The 27,182-nt window shown below is 46.2% G+C and overlaps 1 protein-coding gene across 3 annotated transcripts; it reads right to left on the bottom strand.

Annotated features, from left to right (window-relative positions):
* Positions 1–3,176: 3,176 nt before the first annotated feature.
* On the bottom strand, positions 3,177–27,182 carry LOC138769584 (ETS homologous factor-like). Of its 3 annotated transcripts, XM_069948153.1 has the most exons (7): positions 26,908–27,182; positions 26,590–26,807; positions 19,755–19,928; positions 17,110–17,196; positions 15,422–15,511; positions 14,677–14,869; positions 3,177–4,148 (listed from the first exon to the last, which is right to left on the bottom strand). In XM_069948153.1, the coding sequence occupies exons 2-7, from the start codon at positions 26,669–26,671 to the stop codon at positions 4,040–4,042; spliced, it is 735 nt and encodes a 244-aa protein (XP_069804254.1). In that variant the 5' UTR covers positions 26,672–26,807; positions 26,908–27,182; the 3' UTR covers positions 3,177–4,039. The 3 variants fall into 3 exon arrangements, with proteins under 3 accessions (XP_069804254.1, XP_069804253.1, XP_069804256.1); XM_069948152.1 differs by having other exon boundaries at positions 26,590–27,182; XM_069948155.1 differs by having other exon boundaries at positions 15,431–15,511; positions 26,590–27,179.

Below are 27,182 nucleotides of genomic sequence, written 5' to 3' on the forward strand. Positions count from 1 at the left end.
CACAGGATAGCAGATAACTAACTGATCGATGGGGACTGCTGGGACCCCTACTGATCATAAGAATGGAGGTCAATTGCCCTCTGAGCAATGTATATGCATGTAGTGGCTATGGGACTCCAGAACTGAACCCCATTCACTCCAGGACAGTTGACCTATGTTCTTGTGACTGATGGGGGTCCAAGCTGTTAGACCACCACTGATAAGCTTCGTATTCCCTAACTTGTGCATAGGGGATAACATGGCACCTGGTGGCCGTGAAAATCTATCCGCCCCCGCAAGTGTACTGGTTTCCTGGTATCCGTCCGGCCACGCAACAACCTCAACAGGCCCCCCGCGAATCTCTTGGTGTCTGCCCCCCCGCAAGTCTCATGGCGTCTGTCCGGCCAGCTGACAGCGCTCGTTTGCTCCTCTTGCAGGCCCGTGAAATAGGGGCTTTAGTATATCCTGCTGGTGCTGTGATACCATTAGGCAATGTTTATTTATTGTTTTAAAGAGGATGTTCCACCAGGTATATCCTCTTAATCTGAACCGACAGATCGAACGGCGCCGTCACGGGGAAGCCAGTGCCGCGGTCCTTTTTTCGGACTGTGGCCTGGTAACCGTGCACGGCGCCATTCTATGCACCGTAACCGGACGGTGCTCAAGCACCGGAGGCCGGCCAAGCCGCCCCCAGTGGGAGGGAATTCCCTCCCCTCTATGACGTGGCTCCATTCATTCTAATGGAGCCGTGTCATACAGGGGAGGGAATTCCCTCCCACTGGGGGCGGGCCGGCCTACCTCCAGTGCTTGAGCACTGGCCGGTTCCGGTGCATAGAACGGCGCCATGCACGGAAACCGGGCCGCGGTTTGAAAAAAAGGACCGCAGCACCGGCTACCCCGTGACGGCGCCGATCTGTCGGTTCAGATTAAAGAAGATGTACCTGGTGGTACATCCTCTTTAATCTATAACATTGATCTCTAAAGCTGACACTAAGATTTCTACTGCACAAAGTTTATTCAGTGGGGCTAATCCTCAATTTTTCTGTGCTAAATCCATTTGATAACATAGCTGCCTACTCATCCCCTCCATGGTGGATCTTTATTTAGTGCAATGGCCAATATTTATTTCACAGTTGCATATGAAGGGGTGTTGCAGAAACCCCACTTACATACATTGGATGCAGATTGTTCTTGGTTTAGATGGAGACTTTGCCACAAAATCCCTGCTACGATCCAGTTCCAAAATGTGTGAGCAGAGCATTACAAGGCATATTTGCAATTATTCAATTGACACTCCCCCCCTCCCCCCCCCCCCCAAAAAAAAAAAAAAAGCCTAAATATCTGAAAAATGGCATATCAGGCCATGGTGAATGAGCTCAGTGGCCCATATTAACCAATAATGTCTAATTCTTAGTGCAGATATAGACTGGACAGTGAGTTTCTATAGTAGAGTAGAGGAGAGTTAAGCTGCAACCAGAGTGTCCTGCTGGCTGCAGCTTAGGGCCTTATTACAAGGGACGATTATCGTTATAGTCTTCAAATTCAAGCGATAATCATTTAGTGTAAATGCAGGGAGCGATTAAACGACCAACGTGAAATCGTTCATCGTTGGTGCCGACGCCAAAATCCTCGTTAATGGTTTGCTGTAATTCCACATTCAGTGTAATTCCACTTTGTTCCTTCATTTGCTGGGATCAGATGAAGTAAACGATTGTAGTAACTAACAACTATCGTTGTGTGTAATATGGTGAACGATAAAAAAAAATCTTGTTTGCGATCGTTAAAGCGACTCTGTACCTACTTTGTGACCCCCCCCCCCAACTACTTATACCTTGTTGTAGCTGATGAGAAGTCCTTTCTGCTGGTATGTTTACCAACGCTGGTTGTGCTTTCCTGAGGCTGAAAATCATACTTTAGTTGAGCTGTAGCCGTGTCAAAGAGGTGTGGCCTAGAGCGATCGTGCCCTAGGCCAGCACCGTCTGTGTGGTGTTGGTCTCCGTCTCCCCCTGCCTCCTGTTCTGCCCCTGTTCGCCCGCACAGTGGTAGCTGTAAGTGCGCATGTGCCGCCTCCTGATCCCCCGGTGCCGCTGCAATGACGCAGCCGGGTCTGTGCCGCCCCTGTGGTGTGTCCTCTTAGCGTCGGCCCGCCCCATGGTAGTGACGCACACGGACCTTCCCCGCCTGTCACGGTCCCCCCCCACACGCATACCATGGTGCCGCCCGCTGCCGGTTTTAACTTGCCCTTTTCTTTAGGCAAGCGCCAATGCGTGCCGATCCCGCACAGGCGCACTGACACACCAGGCTAGTCGGAGGAGGCCGGTCGCATCACTGCGCCCGTGTGGGATTGGCACGCAATGGCGCATGTCCAAAGAAGAGGACAAGCTGATTCCGGCAGCGGGCGACACCATGGTATGCGGGAGTGGCGGTGACAGGCAGGAGAGACTGGGAAGGGCCATGCGCGTCACTACCACAGGGCGGGGACGACGCTGAGAGGACACACCACAGGCGGCACGGACCCGACTACGTGGTATCAGCGGCACTGGGGGCTCCGGAGGCGTCGCATGTGCACTTACAGCTAACACTGTGCAGGTGAACAGAAGGCAGAATGGGAGGCAGGGGGAGACTGTGACCAACACCACACAGGCGGTGCTGTCCTAGGACACGATCGCTCTAGGCCACGCCTCTTTGAAACGGCTACAGCTCAACTAAAGTATGATTTTCGGCCAACCAGCATTGATAAGCATAGCAGCAGAAAGGACTTCTCATCAGCTACAAGAAGGTATAAGTAGTTGGGGGGTGTCACAAAGTGGGTACAGAGTCACATTTTTTGTTAAAAATTGCTTTGTCTAATGGGACCCTTATCTCCTAGAACAGGGATGTCAAACTTGGGCTCTCCAGCAAAACTACAATTCCCATCATGCCTAGACAGCTAAAGCTCCTACTGTCCAGGCATGATGGGAATTGTAGTTTTGTAACAGCTACAGGGCCTGAGTTTGACGCCTGTTTCCTTGAACAAAGGGTTCAAGGGGTGATTTTCCATCATCATCTGTTGGTGGTCAATTCTAATGAGCTCCAATCTTTGTGGTTGGCGTTCTCCCTTATTAAGCCGACACGCCGCTCAATCATGCAGCTGGGTCTTTCCATATAGGAGGAACAAAGGTAGAAACTATAGAAACAGAAAGGTTGTAAAGGAGACATTGTATAAAGGAAAGACCAGGTAAAGTCTTTAATGTACAAAGCTAATTTACAAAATTTTACAACTAATTCCCCCCATTATAACCAATAGGCAATAGGAAAGATCCCAAATGATACCATCCTCTGCATCTCATACATGATCATATGGCACTGTATATGGCACACTGCTATTGTTGGTCCCTTCAGAGAAAAACTGGTTGTCGGAATGTATCTCAATGAGATTGCTGTGAGGATGGGAAGATGCTCCCCAGGTATCATTGTTGGCAAAAACTCTTCATGTTTCAAGGTTGCAGAGCCTATCATGGATGATGGGAAGAGTTACTTCTTCAGAATTTCCATTGCTCTTCATGCAATATCATTCCTTCTGGTTGGCAGAAGCTTCTGTTATTTCCCTGTTGCGGTCCCATAAAACTGGACCAAAGTTGGCAGCCTATAAAAGGACACTTAATCATAATGCCTACTTACTACACCTACTATCTGCTCCGGGCTCTACTGCTATTCATGATACAGGGGGTATATGCACAGTATTACATGGACGGCCACAGGATTTTCCGAGCCAATCTTGATCTTGTGCCTTGCCATGTTGGCCTGTTGATCCGTTTCTAGTTACCTATATTTTTATAGGTTCTTATTTCACTTGTGTTGTAGTAATCCTGATACTAGGATGATGTCCCTTCTCGAAAATGGGCTTCGTTTGGTTAAAAAAAGAAATTGAACAATCCCATGTTGGAATGTCTGGACTATCCAGATTGCAGCAGTGTTGCGTAATGAGAACTTGCTTTATCTGCCGCTATGCTCCTGAGCTGTCACCGTGAAGAGCACCACGGGCTTCGATTACATTGTCTATACCAATCCTGAGATGGAACTAAGTCAGTTGTTTCGGTGAATCCTCTCTCCATCCATACGCTTTCTTCCCGAATTTGTAAGTCAGCCTTCCATCCACACGCTCCAGAATCCCTGACTTGTAGTAGTGTCTGGAACAGAACAGGCATATGGATAGTAAGCAGCAGTTATCACATAAAGTGTCTTGTGTATAAATGTCTAATAAACATTAAAAAGGTCAAACCAGGACCTCCCTGCTCTTAGGTTTTTAATGGCTAAACAGTCAATGATCAGATTTGAATGATGCCTTATATTAAAGAAGTCTGGCGGGGAACTATAAAATCATTATGGGCAGGGGGTCGGTGGAGAATAAAAAACACACTATGATTACCATTCCCAGATCCCATGCTGCACCGCATGGAGCTCCTGGACCTCGCCGGCTGTCGTCTTCTCCCAGGTATGTCACCAAAGGCTAGGCTTTAGCCCACTCAGCCAATCAGTGACTGCAGCGGTGTCCTGCCCCAGTCACTGCTGGGGCATCTGTCAGCCGCGTCGAGACGTAGCGGGCTGGCAGCTGAGAAGACAGCCCGTGGGGCCCAGGAGCAGGACGTGATGTGTGTGAGTGGCGTGACAGGTGACTATAACTTATTTTTTCAGTTTTCCCCACTCCCTGCCCTTAATGGGTTTTTTTTTTGTTCCCCCCCAGACTTCTCATTTAACTGAATAATCAAGAACAACCCAAAAATTGTGATATGTCCATTAAGGTAGCCATGTCTGCTTTCAACTATACTATGTAAGGGTAGGTTCAGACTACGAAATCCGCGCAGATAAGTTCTGGCAGATTCTGTCGCTCATACCCGTTCGCTGCGGCGTGCATATCCAACCATGTCATAGACACCATTCTATGGCCGAGCCGATTCCGTGTTCCGCCAAAAGAACTGACATGTCTATTCTATTGGCGGAAGGCAGAATTGGCCCGGCCATAGAATGGTGTCTATGGCACAGGCGGATATGCTCACTGCCGCAAATGGGTATGAGCGACGGAATCTGCCTGAACTTATCTGCTCGGATTCAGTAGCGTGAACTTACCCTTATAGTTCATAGTGTGGAGACTTTTTGTAACACTGTTGGTTGATATACCTTAATAGTTACTGGTGGACGCAGCCCTATTAGACGGGCCGATAATCCGAGGGAAGCGAGTGCCGACTTGTCAGTTCAGCGCTCTATTCCCATTCGTTGCCCGCTTGCTGCCTTTGCTATTACACACTTACACAAGGAGCAACAGGAGGGGGTGTCTGAACCATTCTTAGATTGTTGGGGCGGCCCATTGAAGTCAGTGGCAGTCTGCTGCCGCAGTTCATTTTACGGCCAATGTACAGCAGGCTGTCACTGCACACATTGTGATACCTCAACATGTCCTATAACACTAAAATATTATGAGCTTAGTAAGGTCTTTAATCGTTTAGTGTAATCTATATAATAAAAATCAAAGAAGGTTATTGCGAAGGTCCCGTCCCCGCCAGATGTACAGGAGGGGAGGGGGAGGGGGAAGAGCGGCGCCCCATAGAGATGACTGGGAAAATCTCCTCACTGCAAACACAGGTGATATAATTAGCTGCAGCAGACACGGCAGTACATGTATATACAGGACCCCCTACTCCATCCATACAGTACATGTATATACAGGACCCCCTACTCCATCTATACAGTACATGTATATACAGGACCCCCTACTCCATCTATACAGTACACGTATACAGGACCCCCTACTCCATCTATACAGTACATGTATATACAGGAGCCCCTACTCCATCTATACAGTACATGTATATACAGGACCCCCTACTCCATCTATACAGTACATGTATATACAGGACCCCCTACTCCATCTATACAGTACATGTATATACAGGAGCCCCTACTCCATCTATACAGTACATGTATATACAGGACCCCCTACTCCATCTATACAGTACATGTATATACAGGACCCCCCTACTCCATCTATACAGTACATGTATACAGGACCCCCTACTCCATCTATACAGTACATGTATATACAGGGCCCCCTACTCCATCTATACAGTACATGTATATACAGGGCCCCCTACTCCATCCATACAGGACATGTATATACAGGACCCCCTACTCCATCTATACAGTACATGTATATACAGGAGCCCCTACTCCATCTATACAGTACATGTATATATAGGAGCCCCTACTCCATCTATACAGTACATGTATATACAGGGCACTACAGGTGTAGCAAACTGTGACTGGGTAACACTGCCACACCAGACCTGACCAATACCGCCATACTGTGCTGGATAACACTGTCATACCAGACCTGACCAATACCGCCATACTCTGCTGGATAACACTGTCATACCAGACCTGACCAATACCACCATACTATGACTGGAAAAAACTGCTATACCAGACCTGACCAATACCGCCATACTGTGACTGGATAACACTGCCATACCAGACCTGACCAATACCGCCATACTGTGACTGGATAACACTGCCATACCAGACCTGACCAATACCACCATACTGTGACTGGATAACACTGCCACACCAGACCTAACCAATACCGCCATACTGTGACTGGATAACACTGCCATACCAGACCTGATCAATACTACCTTATACTGTGACTGGATAACACTGCCACACCAGACCTGACCAATATCGCCATACTATGACTGGATAACACTGTCATACCAGACCTGATCAATACTGCCATATACTGTGACTGGATAACACTGCCACACCAGACCTGACCAATATCGCCATACTATGACTGGATAACACTGTCATACCAGACCTGACCAATACCGCCATACTGTGACTGGATAACACTGCGACACCAGACCTGACCAATATCGCCATACTATGACGATAACACTGTCATACCAGACCTGACCAATACCGCCATACTGTGACTGGATAACACTGCCATACCAGACCTGATTAATACTGCCATATACTGTGACTGGATAACACTGCCACACCAGACCTGACCAATACCGCCATACTGTGCTGGATAACACTGTCATACCAGACCTGACCAATACCACCATACTGTGACTGGATAACACTGCCATACCAGACCTGACCAATACCGCTATACTGTAACTGGATAACACTGCCATACCAGACCTGACCAATACCGCCATACTGTGACTGGATAACACTGCCATACCAGACCTGACTAATACCGCCATACTGTGACTGGATAACACCGCTATACCAGACCTGACCAATACCACCATACTGTGACGGGATAACACTGTCATAACACACCTGACCAATACCACCATATTATGACTGGAAAAAACTGCTATACCTGACCTGACCAATACCACCATACTGTAACTGGATAACACTGTCATACCACACCTGACCAATACCGCCATACTGTGACTGGATAACACTGCCATACCAGACCTGACCAATACCGCCATACTGTGACTGGATAACACTGCCATACCACACCTGACCAATACCGCCATGCTGTGACTGGATAACACCACTATACCAGACCTGACCAATACCACCACACTGTGACTGGAGAACACCGCCACACCAGACCTGACCAATACCGCCATACTGTGACTGGATAACACTGCCATACCAGACCTGACCAATACCGCCATACTGTGACAGGATAACACAAGACCTATACAAGACCTGACCAAAGATTTTCTGGCAAGTCTGAACGGGAGGGTACTGCTCCTCTGCAAGGTGCTACCCTACGCACCAGACCATGGGTGCCTAATGGTAAATACGACCCTGCAGGTATACAGGACACTACAGGTATACAGGACCCCAAAACTATACACTACAAGTGCACGGGACCTCCACCAACTATATACTACAGGTATACAGGACCCCAAACTATACACTACAGGTATACAGGACCCCAAAACTATACACTACAGGTATACAGGACCTCCACCAACTATATACTTCAGGTATACAGGACCTCCACCAACTATATACTACAGGTATACAGGACCCCAAACTATACACTACAGGTATACAGGACCCCAAAACTATACACTACAGGTATACAGGACCTACACCAACTCTATACTACAGTTATATAGGACCTTCACACTATGCACTACAGGTATACAGGACCCCCGAACTATATACTACATGTATACAAGACCTTCACCAATTATACACTACAGGTATCCAGGACCCTCAAACTATAAACTACAGGTATACAATACCTCCATCAACTATACATTACAGGTATACAGCACCAACTATATACTACAGGTATACAGGACCCCTGAACTATACAGTACAGGTATACAGGACCTTCACCAACTGTACACTGCAGGTATACAGGACCTCCCTCAACTATACACTACAGGTATACAGGACCCCCCCAACTATACACTATAAGTATACAGCCCCCCCAACTATGCACTACAGATATGCGAGACCCCTAAAAACTATACATTGTGGGTATACATAACCCCTCCAACTATGCACTACAGGTATACACTAATTCCACTGATTAACTTAGATGAAACAATACCTTTAGCTTGGCCTCCTGGGCACCTTAGAACAAATCTAATTAACACACTGACACTTTATACCCGGGCAGCGCCGGGTACATTTTCTGAAAGGACAATAAACAAAGAGGTGGTGTCACAAAGCAAAGAAGGTAAAATCAGATGTGTATCAAATGTATGTATAAGAGAACAAATGTGCTGTTTTCAGTAAAGTAGCTTGCATCACTGTACCATTTTTCTTCCCCATGGATCTAGTCACTTCCTGGTTTACTCTTTGAACTGTGACCCTGCTCCTGCCATGCAACAATGCAAACACTTTCCCATAATCCCCCTTGCTTCATGTAAACTGAAAACCAGCTGTTGATACTAATCAGACGGATCATGTGACAGGGGGTGAACTGACCATGAGCGTCCCAAGAAAGTGGATGCCCGGCGGGTCGTTACCGAGGGCAACAGGTTATGAAACTAAGCAGCACTTGGGGGTATTAGTGAGTCTATGGGGGAGATTTATCAAACATGGTGTAAAGTAAAACTGGCCCAGTTGCCCCTAGCAACCAATCAGATTCCACCTTTCATTTTCCAAAGAGTCTGTGAGGAATTTAAAATGGAATCTGATTGGTTGCTAGGGGCAACTGAACCAGTTTCACTTTACACCATGTTTGATAAATCTCCCCTAATATCTCTTAAACTATATATTATAAGAAATGCTTGTACATATGGGATATGTTTCATTTAACAATGTATTACTATAGACCAATATTGGTCTCTTTGGCTGATAAGTAGGATAGAGCCCTATGTCTGATAGCCAATGGCTGCTGGCTAATGGTAACCAAGTACAGAAGTTGTGTGAAATCTTTATATTACTGTCCCACGTATGACAACCAGTTCCATTCTGACATGAGGTTTTATGTTGTTACAGTATAAGGTTATAGGGATAAATAAACATATCACTGGGATTATGGATTGACCACAATGCTGTTTACATGTCCTATGGTTTCAGGGTGGGAACCTGTTATTTTTGGCTGGGCCGCCGCTGATGAACTTGTGACCAAACTTGGCAGGCCGAGGAACACGAGAACGCTATTGTTACTGTAACCTCACCTACTGTAAGTTGTTTTGTCATCTATAATAGGACTTTGTGCTAACCTAGAAGATGGTGAGTGTACTGGGTATTCCAGAAAGCCTAAACACAACTGAATGATGGGAGTAGGGAAATGCTTTGTTTTACTTATGCAGTATGTGTGTCCCCTATGTTCCCATTACAGATAATATCAGAACGTACGCCTTTCCGATATGTAAGTCTATGGATCCTGACTTGTGCAGAGGTGAGGGTGGCAAAGAGAGAAGCGCTAGCAAAGTGCTTCTTTGTGGGGTCCAAACACCCAAACCCCAACCCATCAAGTAATTTAACACATCAAAAGTTTAAAGTGGTTGTCCAGGAAAAAAATAACTTGCCCCCCATCCAAAGGATAAAGGACAAGTAAGAGATCCCAGGCCCCTGCCTCTTCTTATAAATACAGCTGTGGGTACGACGTGACTTCTGGCTAATGGTGTGTTTACACAGGCAGATTTATCTGACAGATCTTTGAAGCCAAAGCCAGGAACAGACTATAAACAGAAGAGGTCATAAACGAAAAGACTGAGATTTCTCCTCTTTTCAAATCCATTCCTGGCTTCGGCTTCAAAAAAAAAATCACTCGGCTCCATAAGAATGAATAGAGCAACAGGTCACTTGCCGTACCCGCGGGTGTATTAATAACAGAGGATCTGGGGGCCCAATACGGAGATCGTGGGAGGGATGGAGTTCAGACCCCTCCACGATCTGTTACTTGTCCTCTTTCCTGTGGATAGGGGACAAGTTATTTTTTTTCTTGTACAACTTCTTCCAGTACTTATCAGCTGTTGTATGTCCTGAAGGAAGTAGTATTCTTTCCAGTCCAGAGAGCAGGAGAGGTATTCTATGGGGATTTCCTACTGCTCTGGGCAGTTCCTGACATGGACAGAGGTGGCAGCAGAGAGCACTGTGTCAGACTGAAAAGAATACACCACTTCCTGCAGGACATACAGCAGCTGAAGTACTGGAGGACTTGTGATTTTTTTAATAGAAGTAAATTACAAATCTCTGTCACTTTATGGCACCAGTTGATTTAAAAGATTTTTTTTTTTACTACCCCTTGGAAAAACTTGTGGTGGGCAACAACAAACCAATCTTATCGTGTCTAAGGGTACAGCCACACACACACACACACACACACAGTTAAAGGGTTTATCCAGCGCTACAAAAACATGGCCACTTTCCCCCTACTGTAGTCTCCAGTTTGGGTGGGGTTTTGAAACTCAGTTCCATTGAAGTAAATGGAACTTAATTGCAAACTGCCCCTGAACTGGAGACAACAGTAGGGGGGAAAGTGGCCATGTTTTTGTAGCCCTGGATAACCCCTTTAAATGCTGCCAATTTGGATCCTAAGGTTACAAACCCACTTGCCGGATCTGCAGCGAGTCTCCTTGCTGCGTTTTTGCAGCGAGACTCGCTGCAGATCCTGACCCTATACTTTCAATAGCAGAGAAACTCGCAGCAGGGATGTACATCCCTGCTGCGATTTTGTCTGCAGCCCGCCCCATTAACCCCCCGGTCGCCGGACATTATACATTACCCGGTCCCCGTTCCTGCTTGCTTCGGGGCTCCCGGTGTCTTCACGGCGGGGCAGCGCACTGATTGGCCAGGCGGAATGTGCCGGGAGCCGCTGAAGCAAACAGGAGCCGGGATCAGGTAATGTATATCGCCCCCGGCCGCACGATCGCCCCCAGCCCTGCAGCCCCCGGCCGCATGATCACCCCCAGCCCCGCAGCCCCCGGCCGCACGATCGCCCCCAGCCCCCGGCCGCACGATCGCCCGCAGCCCCCGGCCGCACGATCGCCCCCAGCCCCGCAGCCCCCGGCCGCACGATCGCCCGCAGCCCCCGGCCGCATGATCGCCCGCAGCCCCCGGCCGCACGATCGCCCGCAGCCCCCGGCCGCACGATCGCCCCCAGCCCCGCAGCCCCCGGCCGCACGATCGCCCCCAGCCCCGCAGCCCCCGGCCGCACGATCGCCCTGCAACCCCCGGCCGCACGATCGCCTGCGGGCGATCGTGCGGCCGGGGGCTGCGGGGCTGGGGGCGATCGTGCGGCCGGGGGCTGCGGGGCTGGGGGGCGATCGTGCGGCCGGGGGCGATCGGGGCTGCAGGGGGGCGGGCAGGATATACATTACCTGATCCCGGCTCCTGCTTGCTTCGGCGGCTCCCGGCACGTTCCGCCCGGCCAATCAGTGCGCTGCCCCGCCGCAGCGCACTGATTGGCCGGGCGGGCCGTGAAGACACCGGGAGCCCCGAAAAAAGCAGTAACGGGGACCGGGTAATGTATAATGTCCGGCGGCCGGGGGGTTAATGGGGCGGGCTGCAGACAAAATCTCAGAGTTTCTCTGCTATTGAAAGTATAGGGCCGGGATCTGCAGCGAGTCTCCCTGCAAAAACGCAGCAAGGAGACTCGCTGCAGATCCGGCAAGTGGGTTTGTAACCTAAGGTTGGTTTCCCAGCATGTTGTTTGACCTTGAAGGATGGAAAAATCTTGTTTTCAAGCGAAAATTTTTTTTTTAACTCTTAGCTGTTTTTTCCCTCTCTCTTTTTTTTTTTTTTACTTATTTTTAAACTTAAACTTTTAAACTTATTTTTTCCGGCCTTTGAGCTATAGCAGAAACTTTACGTAAAGTGATGTAAACAAACCAAAAGAAGTCGGTGTCAATTAATTTTATGACTGTAACATTAAAGATCTTAAGTTTAGCTGAGTGTGTGTGTGTGTTTGTGTGTGTTTGTGTGTGTTCCTATGTGTGTGTGTGTGTGTGTTTGTGTGTCTTTGTGTGTGTTCCTATGTGTGTGTGTGTGTGTGTGTGTGTGTGTGTTTGTGTGTTCATGCAAGTCTCTTGACCACCAGCCATAATACTTGCACATAGTCTGATGTATGTCTAAGCTATGTAATGCTGGACAATTCCTTCAACAGGAGGACATGTTTATACTATTGGGACTAGTTAGTAAGGCACATGACCCACATTATTAATGTTGATTACAACACGTCTAATAATAGATCTGCCTACCTGTGACTGTACACCTGCTTATACCTGTCGTGTGGACATTGTGGTTTCACAATTGCACGAAAACATTTCACGGGCTGAGTCACACTGTTTACACATGTCTGTTACTGGGAATTCACTCGACTAGTCACCTTGCCGAGCCTGACTCCTAATACACTGCTACAATATGAGCTGCCCTTCAACTCTCAGTGGAAAGTTTCCCAGCATTATCAGGGCTGTATCACTTTGCATCACATGAAACCAGATGAAGTCATCATATCTCTTGTGAAAAGGTTACAGAATAAGCTTGTTTTTGCCCCTAGAGGTGGTGAACTCACCCCTATGTAATGTTACCGTTCTTGAAATGCAACATCATATCTTCCACTATTAGAGACAATGAAACTGGGTCAACTCCGCGCTTATCTAGGGTACTTAGCAGATACTGATATGCTGGGTTGTACCCATTCCCCTAAGGGCCCTATTCCACCGGACGATTATTGTTTGCGATACTTATGATCGTATTTGCGATCGTTCTTTCTTCGCTATTCCGTTCTTATTTACTGCGAACGAACGAACGACGTCTTATTCAATGCGAACGTTTTGCGAACGAGCAACTTTAAAAAAAGGTCCAGGTGTTATAAAGCGATCAACGATTTCTCGTTCGGTCGCTAATCGTTAACTGCATTTCAACCAAACAATTATCGTTTAGATTCAAACGATTTGACGATAATCTGAACGATAATCGTCCGGTGGAATAAGGCCCTAAGTCATACTTAATCTAGATCTGGGATTCCAGAAACAGTGCCCCCTTTGTACATGGGCTGTGTTTGCTTCTACATTCAGATACCAGACATAAACAAGAGTGGCGCTGTTCTTAAAAAAAAAAAAAAAAAGACCCTTAAAGCACAGCATGCAGTTGTCTTATCCTATAGATCTGGGTACAATGATGGCTAAAAGTCCCATGTGTTACAGTCCCCATATCTGAACGTAGATCCATGTACCTAGTTTGGCACAGGCTAGACTTGGGTCCAGAGTCTAAGGGCTCTATTACACGAAGCAATAATGCATGGCCAATGGCTGGCACCTGATACCTTACCTCTCCCGGTCTTCTCTCCTGTGCTCCACAGCTTCCCGGTTCCAGCGGTTGCAGCATCTGAGCGGCCTGTCAGATGATAGTCCCGGCCTGTGATTGGCTGAACGGGAACACAGGAGAGAAGACCATGAGAGGTATGGGATCAGGTGTTTGGGCAAGGGCTGCATGGACATCGCTAACGATGTCCATGCAACCCTTATTGCCCAATTATCGAGCCATCTAATAGGTCCATCTAGCAGATGGCCCGTATAATAGGACCCTAAAGGTTCTCATCTCAAGATGTGTTTTGGCGGGAATGGCTGACCAGCAAATGTGTATGGTGGATCCCCAACTCTTCCCTGATAGATGATGTTGCAGAGAGAAGGGTCAGGTCTGGGGGACCTTGCCTGCTTTAATAGATGGGATAGAAAGGCATCAATTCCCTTGAAAATGAGGCATCTTACCTGGTGATGTAATCAACAAAAATGACACATGCTAGGAGTGAGGAGAGGTGAGTACAGCACATTGAGCACCATGTATAAAACCACTGAGCTGGCTTGTTCCCAAAATAGTGCTAAACTTAAAATGAGAGTAGTTTTGTACATGTAAAAACCTTGACGACCCATTACAGTCTGCTGATGATAACTAGGGATGAGTGAACCTCAAGCATGTATTTGATCACAGGTGGCTGAAGAAGTTGGATGCAGCCCTAAGGCTTCCTGGAAAACATGGATACAGCAATAGGCCATAGACTATATCCATGTTTTCCCGGACTCCCTAAGGTTGCATCTAACAGCCACCGATAGTCTGCCACTAAATAACCCGAATATACAGTGAGGTTTCTGGGTATGATGTTGGATACTGCATCTTATTTACTTTTTTTTTTTCAGACATTCTCTTTTTGGTAAGATATGAATGAGGCACACCCAGTCATTCAGTGCAGGGGTAGACTTCTTACTCTCCTACCTCAGAGCTCGGCTTAGCTTCTCATAATTCATACATTTGTTTTTCTTCTGCTCCCCCCAGAGCTGTGCGAAGGTGTCAGACTTCACAACACGGAACGTCCCTTCTTTGCGGTTCTCCCAGCGGACGGCATCTTGGTTCTTTTGCGGACTCAGTAGCAGATCACGTACAAACTCCCATAGGTGCACACTTTGGTCTGTAGAGGAGAGGCTATTATATGCCATATAGTCATGTAAGCTATGATGCATGCAGGATATAGAGTGGGAGTTATTAAAGTGTCAAAAATCATCTATTATAAGGTAGTTCACCTATTATAAGGTAAGGAGGCACAGATACAGCGGGTTACAAAAACTGCACAGGAGAGTTTGCAACCTACACCCTATGCAGCAGCTTGCATGTCATGGGCAGTGTGCAAACTCCACCCATTACAAAGAGAGGTGACATGGTTGTCAGCAGATTTAGGGTCCATTTACACAGAAAGATTATCTGACAGATTATCTGCCCAAGATTTGAAGCCAAAGCAAGAAAAAGACTATAAACAGAGATCAGGTCATAAAGGAAAGCCTGAGATTTCTCCTCTTTTCAAATCCATTCCTGGCTTTGGCTTAAAATCTTTGTCAGATAATCTTTCTGTGTAAATGGACCCTTATATTGACAGAAGAGGCAGGAATGTCAAATATCAGCAGAGATTCGGGTAAGGTGGGTTTCTGAAAACAAATCTGATGCATTAGAAGATAGGGAGGCAGACCTCTCTTACTTGTTCGGTTTCCTTTGGCTCTTCTAGTGTGCTCCTTTGGAGTAACTGGTGATGGTTTCGTTTCTTGGATCCTGGTCTCCTCTTTACAACAGAGAAAATGAAAATAGTTAAGTACATTATCCTCCCTAGCACAATATACAGGCTATATGCAGTGTCCCACAGCGGGTGTGCCAATGCTGTTCATGGCAGGTGTAGGTCGGTATCGATACGTGTACATATGCTCTGGGATGAAGGCTGTAGTATGCACTCCCACCACTAGATGTCACTTTAACTAGCACAGCTGAATGGAAGCCAAACTAAGTGTTAACTGTGAACCTGACTTTCCTGGTGTAAATTTACTGTATATGCCACTGACTGTTCCACTAATGGAGAACCAATCCCTGAGCTGGTCACCTTACACTAGTTCCTCCTCTGCTCCTGTGACCTATCAGAGGTTACATTATGTGTCTCCTGATGCCTTCCTGTCCTATCCGATAACTCACTGAGGGTGAAACGTGAGAGAGCACGCAAGAGAGTTCCTGCTAAAGTACTATTTCCAAGGCCTGGCCTGGCCTGGTGAGGCTGCTGTAGGCCGTGAAAACGGGAATTCTATCCATGATTGGGGGGGGGCAATCCTTTCTTCTTATCCTGGTAACTCGACAAGATTCAAGACAGCAGTTAGGCAAGAGCAAATAAAGACAAGGATTCTGCTGAAAGTGCTAGGTTTCCTTATAGGTGTCCCCGATGGATCGCTTTACCCACTAGGTGGGGCCTGTGTTCCTTAAGCTGTGTCATCAGTGCTCATGGACAGCAATAGGCAGATGTTCATACCCGTGGATACAGGTACTGCACATACCACTCAGGCCTTGTGACAAGAGATGAAGAGGTACCTGCCCTAGCTAATACCACATGGCTGCCCTTGGTTACTGCATATGTCAGAGCTTGGTTTACATTCAACAGATTTATGGATAGCTTTGGCTATTCCACAAATTTCAAATCCTTCATCTTCCTAATATATCTGTAGGACCACTTTACTCTATGTAGGGTAAAATAAAATCTTGTCTAAATCTCGTCATCAGCCATCTGTAGCTGACAAATCTTTAATTCCTACTATGTATCTTTACTTAGTACCTTGAGTGCGCTAAGGTGTAAGAATAGCCCTTGTCTTATGATGATCTTTAGGTGGGCAAAGACATCAATAATTTGGCCATCAGTTATCTTTGCGCCCTAGCCGTTGGAGCCACGGCCACCCCTCCTATGCAACATACAGAGCAACATTCGGCATGGCCGAACATTCCTGTGTTCCCTATGGGGAGGGTTAAGGTGTAGTCAGAGAACAGCTTATCTCTCAGAAAACAAAGGGGTCGAGCAATGATTTAAGCCCTAAGGGGCTTTTCCAACGAGGTTTTTTGTAATTGTTTTGCAGGAGACTGACATGCAGGATCCCAGGGGGGGGGGGGGGGGGGGGTAAAGTGGTCGCACACACAAGGTCCCTGTCCATTACCAGCAGCCAGGCCACCTTTGAACTAAAATAAATATGGAGTCTAATCACCTGACCGATTTGCCATAGATTCCCTTCCTCATAATACCCCTGGTCCTGTGTGACCACTTCATGTGCACATTGTGGCGTCTGTTAGTCGCTGGTATAGGATCAGCTATTTCTAAACATACATTGATATTATTGTAAATGTTCCACTTACCGCGAACTGAAATCTGAGGGTTTATCTTCTCCTGTAAAACCTGTTGGTCCAAATTCTTTCTGTGTGTTGTCACTGTGGCCAGCAGGTCTGCGGGGCGGTAACACATTAACCACGAACAAAGGGAGAGAAGAAGCCATAAACGGTTAGATAGACGCGACGGCTGTGGTCGATACTGCACTAGCTGCCATTCATTGGGGTTACCGGCTATTTGGCAAAGGTTAACCCCTTATTGTCTGGAAGTCTCTTATATTATCCTATGTTATTGGTTTGGCCATATCTGAATAAATTGATTAATATTTATAATGAGTGACTGGGAAGCAGAATGATGCAGAATCTATTGAATAATGATAATATGGAGAATTACAGCTGGTATATTCTAGGGGTACATGTTGTAAATTCTAAGAAATTTGGGAAATTTGGAAAACTTGTCCTCCATTTATATTCTGATCCTGGCTTTGGCTTCAAAAAATTGCCATTAAAAACGTAACTGTGTGAGCACAACCTAAGGTCTCATTCACATGTTCATAGTTCTGTCTGTAGTCTGTAGCACTACAGACCCATCGATTTGAATGGCCCGGTTCACACATCTGTACGTGTTATGGGGCTGTTATCTGTGCCGCAAAAAAAAAATACTGGTTTGCGCTAGTGCGGACGCCAATTGCGGCAATGAATAGTTCCATGCTTTGTGGACAACTACACATCACACCCATCGTACGGGTCCGTAGTCGCAAACAGCACTACAGAGATGTGAATGAGGCCTAAGTATGTCTGTGTCTGCTATTGCATTAAGTATGTCTGTGTCTGCTATTGCTAAGCTGCAGTACCTGGCATGACCACAATCCTATGGATGTCATTGTGTCTAGATAAACAATGAGAGGGTGGTTGTGCTGTTAGAAATTAGAGAAGAGCGTAACTCGAGCCTGCTCAAGTCCTCCTATAGGTCACCGGTTTCTCCAGCTGTCCACAGCTGCCTTCACTTCTGAGACGAACTCATCTTGGGAGTGACAGCCCGCTTAGCCAATCACAGTCTGCGGCACTGTCCCGTCTCAGTCAGTGATTGGCTGAGCAGGCTGTCACTCCCAAGAGGAGTGGAGGCGGCAGCGGGGAACACCGGAGAACCGTACAAGGACACAGGGGGAGCAAGGAGAGGTAAGCATAGGCTCTTTTTTTGTTTTCTATATAACAGTATATAACAATAACAATATTAAAACACTGTCTAACACCCCTTTAAGTAAAGCAACTGTTGGGACCCTCAGGGCTCTGCTGTAGTCCCGACGCAAGGGGGTGTTTAGTTGCTGTGCTGCGTCACCACAGTTGCAAATAGATGTTATATTCTTCCCCTTGAGACAAATGGGTTTATTGTGTAATGTACCGACATTAGTGGAAGACCCACCATTAAGCGGGGTCATTTACCTAGTGTTTAGCTGCCTGGGCATCAATTACCCTCTATTAGCCAGTCACTCATTACTTTAGGGGGTGTTTTGTTTCTTTTGCAGGCAGACAATCTTGCTCTACAAGTTACCTATATAAACTGAGCCGCTGCCAGGTTGTGTGTCTGCAACAGCGCATACAGAACACACCTGGAGGAGAACCACCTCAAGTAAATACCTTATAAAAAATTATGAGGCTACTGAACAGGAGATTGGCAAACAAACCGTAAAGCACAGTGCCTGATCAGACATGTATGATAAACCTTCTACTGTAATCACACATTAAGGGAGAAGAGTCCTTAAAGGGGTATTCCACTCAAACATACTTTTCATATGTTGCTGTCCATAGTGAGACTAGCAGTTCATTCCATATTTATTATTATTTATTCAGTCTCCTTCCGCCAGTTCTGAGATACTGCTTTCTGCTGAAGACACAAAAAACTGTGAGTGAACTTTTCTTTCCATCTCCCCGACCCCTCTCTTCCAAGACAGCTGATGTAAACAAGTCCCTAACTGCAACTTTGTAATGCCGGGAGGGTAATCACAGTGAGATCATCAACAACTTGACCTCAGAATAAATCTCCCAGCATTACAAAGTTGCAGATAGGGACTTGTTTACATCAGCCATGTTGAAAGGGAAAGGGGGAGGAAGGGGAGACGGAGATAAAAGCTCATACACAGCTTTTTGTTCTCAGCACAAAGCAGCAGCTCAGAACTGGGGGAAGGAGACCTAAGAGAGAATAACAAGTATGTAAGGAATTGTTAGGCTCACCATGGGCAGCAACATATGAAAAGTTATGTTTGAGCGGAATACGCCTTTAACTCCTAAAAGACTAGGAGCAAGTAAATCTTCAGAGCCTAAAGAAAATTCAGTCAACCATTTAAAGATACATGAAGGCTTACATGGGTATTTCAGTAATAATACGTTATCACCTATCCACTGGATAGGAGATAACTCTTAGATTATTGCAAATTCCGCCAATTTTACTTAGTGTGAACATACCCTTATTTCTATCAGTCCCATATGTGGAGCAGCAGCATACCCACCTGCCACTCCATTCACCGGGGATGCCATGTTTAATATGAAGCTGATAGACTTCTCTTCTCTTCTTGTTTCCCTTTTCCCTTCTCTCCATCCTCTCTTCTCTCTCCCTTTCCTTCCATCAAGTAAGATCTATAATCGAGCCATAAAATCCTTATCATCAGTGTACTCACCTGTAAAGTGCGGGAGCGTTTCGCTGACGCCAGTGCTGTCAGTCAGGTTACAGATGTCTGAGTCACCAGAGGAATAATCAGGGGAGGTAAGATAAGCCAAAAAGGGCAAATCTATGTCATTGACATCATAGCCATAGTCTGAAATGTCCCAGGAATTTGGGATGGTGGGAAGCTCTGCAAATAAAGCCAAAGGGAGGTTCGTAAGACAAGAATTAATCATTACAGTATATACAGGGAAATATCATACTTGGCTTTATCATTGATTCAAGCTTCCAGGTTCTTAAGGTGAAATACTTGCTTAAAGGGGTATTCCCACCTTAGACATGTAGTATATCCACATGCCATAAATGCTTTATAGATGCAGGTCCCTCATCTGTGATTTACACCTATGTGGGTCCAGGTATCCAGGTTTAGAATATATCATCTTCATTCGTCCCTAATAGAGCTATATTATGGCCAGCTGTTTCTGTAACTCCCATAGAAGTGAATGAGTGCCATGTATATGTCTTTACATTCTCATCGGGTGGGTCGGGGACTTCCGTTTTCCATATTGCTGCAGTTTCCAGTGGTGGGGCAGATTTTTACAGCTTATACTGGGGATAGGCCGTACATAGCCATGGTGGGACTACTCTTTAGATTTGGTACCAGAATATCCAGCATATATGGGGACAAGTCTGTTGGGGTATAAGGCTATGTTCACACAACGTGTGTGTTGTATAAATTACGGCTGTTGTTGCAATTTCCGTTGTATGTAAATTAATGAAAACCCAGTTTAATGAAAACACGAGTTTACGCTCCGGCCAGGATTCCATCTGGCTGCAGGAAAAACTGACATGTCAGTTTTCTGTGGCTGCAGAGAACCTGTCAGTTAACACAATGGAGCGTGTGGCTCTGGCCGCACTCTGCATTGTGTGCAGCGTTGAATTTGGATGCGGGTGCGCCTGCATCAGAATTCAGCAGACTGGCCGGCCAGAATGATTTTCATTAACACCGGCCGTTCTGTGATCCGGCTGGGTCACAGAACAGTCGGTGTTATACTGTGTGTGGACATGGCCTAGGTTGCATGGAAAGTTTAGCAGCAACAGTAGTCGCACAACCAAAAATCCTTACATTGAGTAGCAGCTAATGTCAGGGATTAGGGTCACATCAGGACCCCAAAATGGCTGCGACAACAACCTGACTGTTCCACCTCAAATGGTCATGGCCACACAACCCTATATACTGTGGTCACTGCAATGGGACACAGTGATTTTTGGTTGTGTGACCCCTGTTGTGGCCAAATCTGATGGTACCAATCTGCCCCAGCCCTCCTAATGAACACCAGCACAGCAGGTCTCTGTCTAAACATACAGCAGTCATGATTCATGGTGATGGGGCTGTGGGAGGGTAGAGAGGAGCATCTATGTAAAGTACATGTTCAGCTTTGGTCACTATAGTGAAGGACATATGGAAGGACTGTCCAGGTCATTTTCTGAATGTATGTGCCATGTTTTTACCAAGACCCTTTGCTGTCTTTTTTTGTTAAGAACAAAATGCTTGGAAAAATACTCAAAAGTAATCACTAGTTGACTATGTTCACACTATTGCAGTGTATGGGGCCCGTTCCTGTCTGTGCTCAGATACCTCAGCATCCCATTTTGATAGGAGGCCAACATATATATGTGTAATGGATAGCACATTAGTGGTGTGAATGCATTCTTATACAGAATGGAGCATGCCTCGATACTATGGGAGTCATGCAGAGGACCCAGTGTGGGCCTGTAATAGGTATGGGAGCTATTTCACAGGTCCGTAAATCATAGATTGTTATAAGGGCCACAAGCTTGAGCTGTAAGGCCAGGATTGTTTTCTCATGTGAAAGTTACATGTGACTTCTCAAATATAGGACTAGATAATCACAGGGGTTGATACGACATCTTTGTAGCTGGAGGCCCAGGGGCACTAATGGAAGGCGCACTCTTGAAATAGTGAACTAAAATTGCCTTGAGGACCAGGTGACAAGTGACAAGTTCACTCAAGTGTCTAAGAAATTGCAGAGAGTGCACAAACTCAGTATTACTCTCTGCAGAGGCGTAGTGAGGGGTAATAGGGTTATAGGCCCCAATGCGTATCACCAGAAGATGCCCCAGCCAGCTTCTTTGCCTTACATTGCTTTGGGTTTTTTACATGAACAGACCGCTGCTGGCACGGGTATGCTAGTGCTGTGGCCCTTTTTTTGAACCGCCTACCTATTCCTGAGCACTGGCCCGGCATTAAGCACTGGGGGAAGGCCCACCGGCACCCAGTGTGACGAAACCCTGGGGAGGGGAGATCGCCACACTGGGAGCCGACGGGTCTTCCCTCAGTGCCTAATGTTGGGCTGGTGCTCGGGAGTAGACTAGCGACATGTGCGGGAACCGGGCAGTGGTTCAAAAAAAGGATTGCGCCACAGGGATTCCCATGCCGGTCTGTTCATTTAAAAAATATAAAGCAATGTACCTAGTGGTATATTCGCTTTAAGCCCCTTATACTCAGGATGATTATCAGCAAGGAGCGTTACCTTAGCCAAATCGTTCCATGTAAAAGTGTCAGAGATCATCTGAGGAGTGGGAGAACGCCCATCCTGGGCTGATGGCATCTTTTGTACGTCTTTAAAGCTTATCGCTATCGGCCGCACATCTCCCTGTGCAGAGAAATGTACTTAAAGGAGAATTCCGGCAAAATTTTTTTATTGAAGTATTGTATTGCCCCCCCTCCCCCCCCCCCCCCCCAAAGTTATACAAATCCCCAATATACACTTATTATGGTAAATGTACATAAAGTGCTTTTTTCCCTGAACTAACTACTGCATCAAGGCTTCACTTCCTGGGTAACATGGTGATGTCACTTCCTGGATAACATGGTGATGTCACTTCCTGGATAAAATGGTGATGTCACTTCCTGGATAACATGGTGATGTCATGCCCCGACTCCCAGAGCTGTGCGGGCTGTGGCTGCTGGAGAGGATGATGGCAGGGGGATGCTCAGTGTCCCTCCAGTGCCCTGTGTCCCTCAGTGTCCCCCTGCCATCATCCTCTCCAGCAGCCACAGCCCGCACAGCTCTGGGAGTCGGGTCGTGACATCACCATTTTATCCAGGAAGTGAAGCCTTGATGCAGTAGTAAGTGCAGGGAAAAAAGCGCTTTATAAGCATTTACCGTTATAAGTGATCTGTGATCTGTATAACTTTTGGGGGGCAATACAATACTTTAATACAAATTTTCGCCAGACTTCACCTTTAAATGGCCACGATCGATACAGTGATCATTCGTGTAGTCCAGCTTATTGTGATTACACAAGTAACCACAAATTCACATTTGTGAGGAACTCTTAGCCTAGTACCTAATAGCATGTTACTCCTGTGGCGACCCATATACACTATACGCTCGTCTGAACGTGCTATGTCTATTAATACACATGTTGATATTGACAACAAGTTCAATATGACAGTAAATCTTTCGATTTCTCGCTAATGCTCACTTACGGGAACTTCTAAGCTGCACATTCCTGTTCTTCCTGTTTTCTCTGGTCTGCATTACCAGAACCAAGAACAGTCAAATCATTTTAGATATCCAGTATTACCAACATGTATATGGTTCTGTTCACACTGCGTTGAGTTGTTCAGTTTGTAGGTTCAGTGTATGTTCCTACCACATATGCTAAGTGTGTTCCCAATGGCCCCATTGCAATCTCTATGGCCCCAATGCCATCTCTTTGGCCCCAATGCAATCTCTATGGCCCTAATGCCATCTCTAAGGCCCCAATGCCATCTCTATGGCCCCAATGCCATCTCTATGGCCCCAATGCCATCTCTTTGGCCCCAATGCAATCTCTATGGCCCCAAGCCCCAATGCCATCTCTATGGCCCCAATGCCATCTCTATAGCCCCAATGCCATCTCTATGACCTTAATACCATCCCTATGACCCCAATATAACAGAGTTTGTCCAATGCAAATCCACAATATACAATAAAATAAAGGGTGCTATAAAAAGTATAACTGGTCTTACAAATAGCAGGTGAGGAAGAAAAAAAGAAAAAAAAACGTTGCATTCAAGAGTTAAATGTAAAGTGAACAAAGCTTTCTTAAAAATGTACATGACTGTGTTACCTGTTTACCTGTTTTCCATTGTCTAGAACTATCCTATAAAAACAATTCTATGAGTGAGGTTTTCCCCCTGCACTGTTATCTGTGCCTGTATGTAAAGGGGGAATTTAGTGACAACTATCCTGCGTGCCATCTAGAGCAATCTTTGCCTCGGGTGAAGGAAAGTCCAACTACGACATTGGTCATTGGTATGATGGGCCTCAGAATGTTGTATGTGATTTCCAGTAACAGCAATCTTTGAGCGGGGCCAAAGGGGTTAAGTGTTCTGTTGTTTTCTTGTAGAGGAGAGGAATCTGTCCTGTTCATACAGGTGCTTGGCTTACTGCAGTACAGACATCGAAGCGGTGCCTTAAAGGAGAAGTCCGGCGAAAATTTTTATTAAAGTATTGTATTGCCCCCCCAAAAGTTATATAAATCCCCAATTAACACTTATTACGAGAAATGCACTCTCCAGCAGCCATAGCCCGCACAGCTCTGGAAGTCGGGTTGTGACATCACCATTTTATCCAGGAAGTGAAGCCTTGATGCAGTAGTAAGTGCAGGGAAAAAAGCTCTTTGGGAGAGATTTATCAAACATGGTGTAAAGTGAAACTCTCCACCAAAGTGCTTTTTTCCCTGCACTTACTACTGCATCAAGGCTTCACTTCCTGGATAAAATGGTGATGTCACTTCCTGGATAAAATGGTGATGTCACGACCTGACTTCCAAAGCTGTGCGGGCTATGGCTGCTGGAGAGCGCATTTCCCGTAATAAGTTTTAATTGGGGATTTGTATAACTTTTGGGGGGTAATAAAATACTTAAATAAAAATTTTCGCCTGACTTCTCCTGTAAAGCTAATGTACTATAAGATATATCTCTGTGCTTTTTCTACCTTTTTGCATTGGCGTCAGCACAGGGATGCCAGTGGCACGGTGCTTTCTTTGAATTGCCTCCCCGTTCCTGTGCTTGGCGCTTGTCTTTTCGGGAGCACCGACCCACCCCAGAGCACCGGGGGTAGGCCCGCAGTGTGATGAAACCCCCTCCCCTCTGTCATGCGGCTACATAAGAATCAATGCAGCCTTGTCACATAAGGGAGGGGATATCGCCACACTGGGGGTGATGGGCCTACCCCAGTGCTCTGGGGTGGGTCGGTGCTCCAAAAAAGACCAGCGCAGAGCACGTTAACCAGGAGGCAATACAAAAGAAGGACCTTGCCACCAATATCCCTGCGCTGGCGCCGATCCACCAGGGGCGAAAAAAGCACAGCGATATACCTGGTGGTACATTTGCTTTAAGCCCCTTTTACACTGGCTGATTATGGACAAGGAGAGTTGCTAGAAATGGTCCCTCACCAATAATTGGCCTGTGTTCCCACTCTGTACAGATGAGCGCAAACAACAGCTGGAGTTAATATTCATGATTACTCTCGCCTGCAGGGGATGTATGGCCAATAGCAATACATTTAAATGGTCGCAGGAATAATGCTATTGTTCATACAGCCCGGTCACTCAAATGGTCATGCCTTCTAAAGGTCCCTATACCGATATTGGGCCATGTAAGGACGCTTATTTGCAGTAATTAATCGACTGGCAGCAAGTATATATGTTCCCTGCACAGAAGGCTCCGTTGTTGTTATCTACTTCTAAGTACATAGCTATGATATTGCAGGGTTGTTTCCATATGGTACATTGTTGTGACATCACAAGTAGAGAATACTATGGTAAATGATATTTAGTCAGGTGATCTGCTGTGATATCACATCTGGGTTTCAGTTTTGTAATCGGCTGTGACATCATAACCAGGTGTCGGGTATTTCACAAGTGGGTTTTACACAGGTAAAATGCTGTGACATCACAACTTGGTTTCAGTCAGCTATGGGTAGTATCAGGTAGGCCTAGGAACAGATCAGATGTGCCATCCATTTACCAGCTGAGTCAGGAGGGCCCTCTGCTAATGGTGTGCCTCCCTATGTTGTGTATGAATTTATTCACCATCTATGCTTCTTGACACTGAATGGCGGCATTCCTGGTTACATACAGAGGTTAAAAACCTGATAGATAGGAGATAGATAGATAGATAGATAGATAGATACCATAAATGTAAACCAATACAGTATAATTTTAAAACATATTTTCCACATTTGTCCTCTCTTAGCCGTACATTGACCGGCTTAAGTCAGCAAAAAATATAGGAAAAAATCCTATATATAATGGAAGCAGTTTTGTTAAAAAAAAAAAAAAAAAACATCCAAGAAAATGATCAGTGTGAAAATTTCCATCCACTGGGCAGATTTCCATTGGTTGGAACTCCCCTGTGTTCAGCTCCATAGATACAATGATTGATGTTATAGACTGGAGGCTAGTTGGATCAGTAACTATAATCTCTGGCCAGCTTTCCATCCAGCTCCTGAGGCAACCTGGAGATGGTTTTCGCCAGACACAGGCTGGTTTTGGCAGTGAGACCAGTAAGAACTGGAGCTGTTCATTGAACTTCTGTCCCCATGACAGTTCTTTTCTGCTGTGATAATGACCGGCGACCAAGAAATATTTAATATTAGATGCGATATTAGAGAAATTAATAAAAGAGATTCCAACGGGTCCAAAATATTCTGATCATTCCAGATGCACAGGTTTGACTACTTCTTTAGACAGGTAGAGTTATCACGGGGTCTATGACCACCATATAATAAATAGATACAAAGCACAGACTAGAGATGAAATGACGGTCTTACCTGTCAGCGCTGTCTGGCTGCCACTATTGGCCAGGTCAGGCGTGAGGCTGGAGAGAAGGGTGAGGGCTGATGAGTGGTACATCCTGGCCGGCGTTCGCTACTACCTGTGATCACCTGGGTCTATGGAGTTCTAGTCAATCACAGGCAGTCAAGACAATGACATTGTCCTTAGGTGCTGAGAGGCCACATTGCTGTGTCTTCACGTGATAGATACAAGCCTGAGTGACAGAACAGGAGGAGGGAGTTTTACTGGAGACCAGTATATTACGCAGCGTGGCTTAGAAAGTCCCAGTCATACCATTGGCTCTTTGTCTTTACCTGATCTCTATTCAGGTTTCACAATGCGACTATTCCAAGGAGCGTCAGGGAGTGAATAGGGACCTAATCGGGGTTTCTCCTCAGCATTGTTTTTCGGGTAGTGCTGCTTTCCCAGAGTTTCAGTTTAATGTTGCAGCAGGGCAGTCTGCCAGCTCTTACCTTGTCATTAGCTTCGGGGCACTCCCTGTAAGTTTATCTGAGAAAACAAAGAGTTACTGTAGGGTGACAGACGGGGCTGCATTCTTCAGAATTACAGGCTAGAGACGGACGACGAT

Source organism: Dendropsophus ebraccatus, chromosome 12 (assembly GCF_027789765.1).
Source record: "Dendropsophus ebraccatus isolate aDenEbr1 chromosome 12, aDenEbr1.pat, whole genome shotgun sequence".
Lineage (NCBI taxonomy): Eukaryota > Metazoa > Chordata > Amphibia > Anura > Hylidae > Dendropsophus > Dendropsophus ebraccatus.

What these genes read in the sequence shown, in the direction of transcription:
- LOC138769584 (XM_069948153.1), bottom strand. Translation starts at nt 26,671, where the DNA reads ATGTACCACTCATCAGCCCTCACCCTTCTCTCCAGCCTCACGCCTGAC. An exon ending in AACGCTCCCGCACTTTACAG is followed by an intron (nt 17,197 to 19,754) that starts GTGAGTACACTG and finishes ACCGCCCCGCAG; the next exon opens with ACCTGCTGGCCACAGTGACA. An exon ending in AAGCTAAGCCGAGCTCTGAG is followed by an intron (nt 4,149 to 14,676) that starts GTAGGAGAGTAA and finishes GTTCTGTTCCAG; the next exon opens with ACACTACTACAAGTCAGGGA.